The 5,796-nt window shown below is 29.5% G+C and overlaps 1 protein-coding gene across 1 annotated transcript in view; it reads right to left on the bottom strand.

The window, feature by feature from the left end:
- The window catches only part of LOC100573388 (cytochrome c oxidase subunit 7C, mitochondrial), a 4,513-nt gene extending 1,381 nt beyond the window's left edge, over nucleotides 1–3,132 (bottom strand). The window contains exon 1 of the mRNA XM_003243481.4: nucleotides 2,913–3,132. Within this exon, the coding sequence (XP_003243529.1) occupies nucleotides 2,913–2,999 (87 nt within the window). The 5' untranslated portion in view covers nucleotides 3,000–3,132. The remainder of the gene's footprint in view (nucleotides 1–2,912) is intronic.
- Nucleotides 3,133–5,796: the final 2,664 nt, after the last annotated feature.

The raw sequence follows: 5,796 nt of genomic DNA, 5'->3' as shown, positions 1-5,796 counted from the left end.
AATAACAATTAATATATTAGTATTTTATTATCACTATTTTTATTTTCGGCATTCAGCGTTTTCTGTGTTTCTTTTAAGTATTAAATTTTATATGTAAAAAAACAGTATTTTAGATATTATGTATCATTGAATTCAGATTTAACACTTCAATCACAATGACCTACACAACGACAAGGTCCACTTAAAACTTACACTATACAGCGGAGCGTAAGATGTTCTAGATCCATGCTTGACATCAACTTTTTTTTTAAATGTTTAGCAGATCAAAATTCTTTGTAATCACTAATCCCCTTGCTGTATAAAATCCTTTCTCCTAGTGTCTGAGTGTCTAATCAGTACAAACTACTAATTGGAAATTTTCAATAAAACGTTTATCTGTTTTGAGTTTTGTTACAAAAATACATGAGATACATTGAATAAACCTGCCTTCCGAAATTACTAGAAAATAGTGGTAGGCATTAAGAGGACGCCACACCCGCATTTGTTGTCTCCGTCTTACAAGTGCATAACATAGCACATTTACGCTCAGCAGAACACATGTAGCTTCGTCAGTTTAAAAAATTGAGTGAATTTACCTATTATGAAACTTGATGGTAAGAATATTATCTATGTTTGTATGTGGGTTTTTTACGATAGTTCAATTTATTAGCAAGTTATACGTATACAATATACCGTAAATTAAAAATGCTCATAACTCACTTAAAAATTGAACTATCGTAAAAAACCCACGTACAAACACAGATAATCTTCTTACCATCAAGTTTCATAATAGGTCGATTCACTCTAATTGTTAAGCTAACGGCATAAAATGTGAACTGCTGAGCGTAAATTTGCTATGTTACGCGTTTGTAAGCCGGAGACAACAAATGCGGGTGTAGCGTCCTCTTAATGGAGGAGGTCTCTAACCCATTTACGTTTGAGTCTTCGTGGGGGGTTGTCAGGGATGTGGTGTGAAGCAAGATAACTAATGTTGGGTTACTATGGGAGCTAAATTGTTTGTGGAGTTTTTGGTAAGCAGTTTATAACATGTTATAAAAAAAAAATAAAAACTTTATTGCATAGTAAAATTCTCATATTTTTATGGGATTATTTGGTTCTTTATCTTTAACTTTGATACAACATTTACAAAATAAAGGTAATCATTACAGATTTGTTTTAAACTGTAAAACTTAACATATTAGATTGTTTTAATCAATTCTTAGTTCCTTTGGTTTCTTATTTTTTTCAAATTTTAATTTGAACCCCAGGTTTAATATCAAAATATTCATTGACCTAATATTTATGGCAATGTGTGTTATTTTGTTTGGTCACTTTGCATAAACTTATGAGAGAATATCAAAATAGTTTGTTTTAAATTATAATATATTATTCCATAGCAATGGCATATTTCAATGTAGCAGAATCAGGATTCTGAGAATATTGTTAATATTTTCTATTTTTGTTTTTGACTCTTCTGTGGTTTTAAATTTAATTATTTAAATTGTTTTGGAACTCATGTAATATAACTATTAAATTAATATTACCTTATTATAACTATCACACAATAACAAACAATTGTCCATGATTTAAGAATATTGGTGTAAGTATAATAGTATATGTCCGATCTTAATAACATTATTTGTTGTTAAATATTTAAAGAACACTTATAAGTTACTTGAATGAGTATTAAAATAATACATTAAACATTTTTATTTTCATTAAATATGCGTATATCAAACCAAACATATTAGAGAAGAATAATTATAATTACATGACATATATTTCAATTTATGATATTATTATACCTAACATTTATTACAACATTCTATCAAGAATTTCAAAAAAATGTTTATATTTGTATACATTTCTACATATAGTAGTTATGTACCAACTCGTTTCAAGGTCTGAATCTTATACATATTTCTGGTATATCATATATTATGTAACTTCTTAAACAATTGTTTATGAATCAATATGTATTGGTACACAGAGGCTCTTTGAACGCTGTATGTCATTGATGTTTTATATTATAGAAAAATAGATTTAGTTAACTTAATATACTAATACTATAATTTACTACTTAGTGTTGTTTAATGGTATATATTTTGCAATATTGTATCTTGATATTAAAATATAAGTATGGCACACTACTCAATATTATTCCTCTACAAGGTAAATCTATGAATTAGGTATAAATATTGTGTTTTTATTAAGTAACTATGACAACGAAAACCTTACGAAACATTGATCAGAAACAAACAAAACATGTGCTCAAAAACATATTTATGTTAAAATAACTTATAGGTACGATGTAAAGTACCTAGGTAAATTAAATATTTTTTAATTTATATAGGTATTATTTATTTTCTTGAACTTTAGTAAAAATGAATCAATACTATTTGTTGTTAATTGTTGATAATAATGATAGAATATTAATATCAAAAACATGTAAAAAAAAATACACAATAACGATTATATTTGTCAAATGCCCAACACTAGTAAGACATTATCAGTAAATCAAATTATTAGAAATAACACAAGACAAATTAGATAGTTAGCCCACATTAAAATAAATGAAGTTCAGATAAAACCTTTTACACCTATGTCCTCATAACTCATTAGAGTTTGACACCATTTACTATTATAGAAGCCATGTATTCGGGATTCCTTTTTTTTTAAGAGTTAAAACCATTTTAATACACTACCTAATATGTAACTAAAATAATTGTTATAGGTATTAAAAGCAGGAGTATTCCATTTCTACATCATACAGTTTCAAACGGAACATTTGATATTCCGTTGTAGAACAAACAGAAATATTTTATATAACATTGCAAGTAGGTACCTATGTTTCAAAAACCCCACGACCGTCCAGAAAATCTTAAGATAACCCCAAAACAATTTGTAGAAGTCACGTTTTTTTTTCAACTTACATGCCCGGGACCTTCATACGCGTGTCCTCTTCTGACCGTAGTAGTTGAGAACTGCCTTAACGCTTGTACGGCTTTTGAACCAAACATGGTGAAAGTTTTAATGTAATTAAACTTGAAAAAAATGTCGACGCACTTACGGGCGTTAGCAAAAAAATTCTGTCTGAAATCACTCGCCGAAAATCAACCTTAAGGCTTTAATGTCTTAATAACGATACGGTTGAAGGTTATCTCTGGGACGATTAAAATTTAATAAATGCATCGGAGATAACGACGTATGTAGAATATCTCTGAGCGACCAGTATGGCATGGAGCCGTGGAGGTAAACTAATACCTCCAAGGACTATGGACAAAAAAAATACGGTTACATTACAAACATCGTGGTACAACCGTAGTCACTAAAAATATTATATTAATATAGAATTAATGAATAATAGATTATGGAAGTCGTGAAAAGTGGCTGAGACACGATTGAGCATAAAACACCTTTTTTGCGACACGATTGAGCATAAATTGTCGGCGTATCAAAGGAAATTGAAATACAAAAGAAAACCAACACGATTGAGCATAAAATACTCTGCAACGTTGCCATTTTCAATTTTGAACTGTATTATATAAAAAATATTTATTTAAATAATTATAATGATTCAAAATATAACATGGCAAAAAATATCATGTTTTCATAGTCAATATGTAATATACCTAGTCACATTATTCAAAATATTTATAAATCAATAATAGTCTCAATAGTAGTCACATTATAATACAGTATATAGATCTTTTGGCTAATAATGAAATAATCATAATAATAATAATATTGTTATGACTTATGAAAATAATAAAATCAAAATATTTATAAGTCAATAATAGTCTCAATAGTAGTCCGGAAATAATTTATTAATTGATAACATTGTCGATAAAGCTGAGGGGCTCGGCTCACGGCTCGCGTCAGCTAGTATGATCTAGATATCATAATAATTGGTGTAATAATACGTGAAAATAATAAATTACAAAATTTTGACAATGTGAATTTGGCAACATCGCATAAAATATTCTATGCTCAATCGTTTTATGCTCAATCGTGCTTTACCGTGAAAAGTCATCCTCAAAATAAATTATGGATAAAAACAATAGGTTTATAATTTGTATTATCCGGTAACATTGATTAATAATAAAATGTATTCTTCACTTCGAATGGCACGAATTGTTTGTCAATAGGTACCTACTGTTATTGTGTTTATTATTTTCACGCACACTCAGCCAGCAGGACCTGTAGGCTGTAATTACCTACTAAAATGGCAAATATAGCCATATGAGGGACAATTGAGGGTGTTCCTTAATTTTCAATTTCAAAATATTATTGGTCTCACCCCCTAAATCGGTGTGTATACATATAAAAATAAACTGCAAGAAATTTTAGGTCAATCAAATAAAGTTAACCCGTGCCGACTTGAAGTTGAAGTTTGAGCTTAATACATTTTTAAATAATTCTAGACATTTTTGGTATTTCCGTAAATATTTCGTAAACTGTTATGAAAATTGTATTTTTTCATAATATGTTTTTTCAAGTAAATTAAATGTCCAATATATTTTATAATTTAACATTTTTTGATAATTCTATTTATTTTCAAGATGCATAAGCTTTAATCTTAAAATTCACAAATCCTCCACAAATATATTATTTACATTTTATTATTTTACTGTAGGTTCAATATATTACTCAGGCAGCACTACTGAGTGCCCTCCCTTATCTGTCAGTCTCGCTATGTAAATATCTTATATCAAAATTACTTATTGTACAAAAATGTTGTATAGATTGTAATTAAAAATATTTTTAATAATAATAATAAAAAAAAATTACAATATTGGGTAAAATTGATAAAATAAATAATATAAATTAAAAAATATAGGCACCATAATTTTAATTATAGTACATTATGTTGAAAAAGCGTGGAGTATTCTGTGTGCTAGGTATAATAATAAAAAAGTGCGAATACAAGCTCATGTGTGGGCAATATTTGATTTGGATGCGCTGCAGAGTGACTCAGCAATAAAACTTAGATGTTTTTTCGATGCGTTGTCAGGTCACATGCGAGCTCTAGAGGCGTTAGAGCAAGAACCGGAAAGTTGGGGCCCGTTATTAATGCACTTAATTAGTACCAAATTAGACAAAAAAACGTTACAAGAGTGAGAGGCGGGCAGTCCTAAAGACAGGATTGCTGAAGTTTCAGAGATAATGCAATTACTGGAAAATCGATTTAAAATATTAGAAGCCATCGAATCAGCGAAAAACGTACATAGTAGTACGCGAGGTGCTATTAGTAACGGATCGACAGGGCTAGGCAAATCGAACAAATATAATAATCAATTTTCGTCTTTAATGATAAGTGCGGGTTTAAAGTGTTACGTGTGTCAGTTGCCACACACTATCTATAAATGTCCAACGTTAATTGCCTTACCGATAAAAGAGAGAATAAATAAAGTAACTGAATTAAAATTATGTAAGATTTGTTTACGTCAGCACGAAAATAAAAAGTGCTTTTATAACCGATTTATTATTAAAAGGGCCAGTTTTACAGGACGAACTATTATACATACTAGCGCGTTTCCGTACATATAATTACGTATTATCAGCGGACATTACAAAAATGTACCGACAAATTAAGGTAGCTAACCAAGATTGTAACTATCAGCGGATATTGTGGCGAGCCGATCCAAAAATGCCAATACAAGTTTATCGTCTTACCACATTAACTTACGGTACAGTACCTGCAGCTTTCATAGCAACAGCTTGTTTAGAAAAATTAGTGAGACAGGAAACGATTACCTACGTGCACGTGATCCATAAAAGGGATTTTTATATGGATGACTATTTGAGTGGCGCGTC

The sequence above is a fragment of the Acyrthosiphon pisum genome, chromosome X (genome assembly GCF_005508785.2).
Source record: "Acyrthosiphon pisum isolate AL4f chromosome X, pea_aphid_22Mar2018_4r6ur, whole genome shotgun sequence".
In the NCBI taxonomy this organism is placed as follows: domain Eukaryota; kingdom Metazoa; phylum Arthropoda; class Insecta; order Hemiptera; family Aphididae; genus Acyrthosiphon; species Acyrthosiphon pisum.
This window is presented reverse-complemented; position numbering and strand designations above follow the sequence as displayed.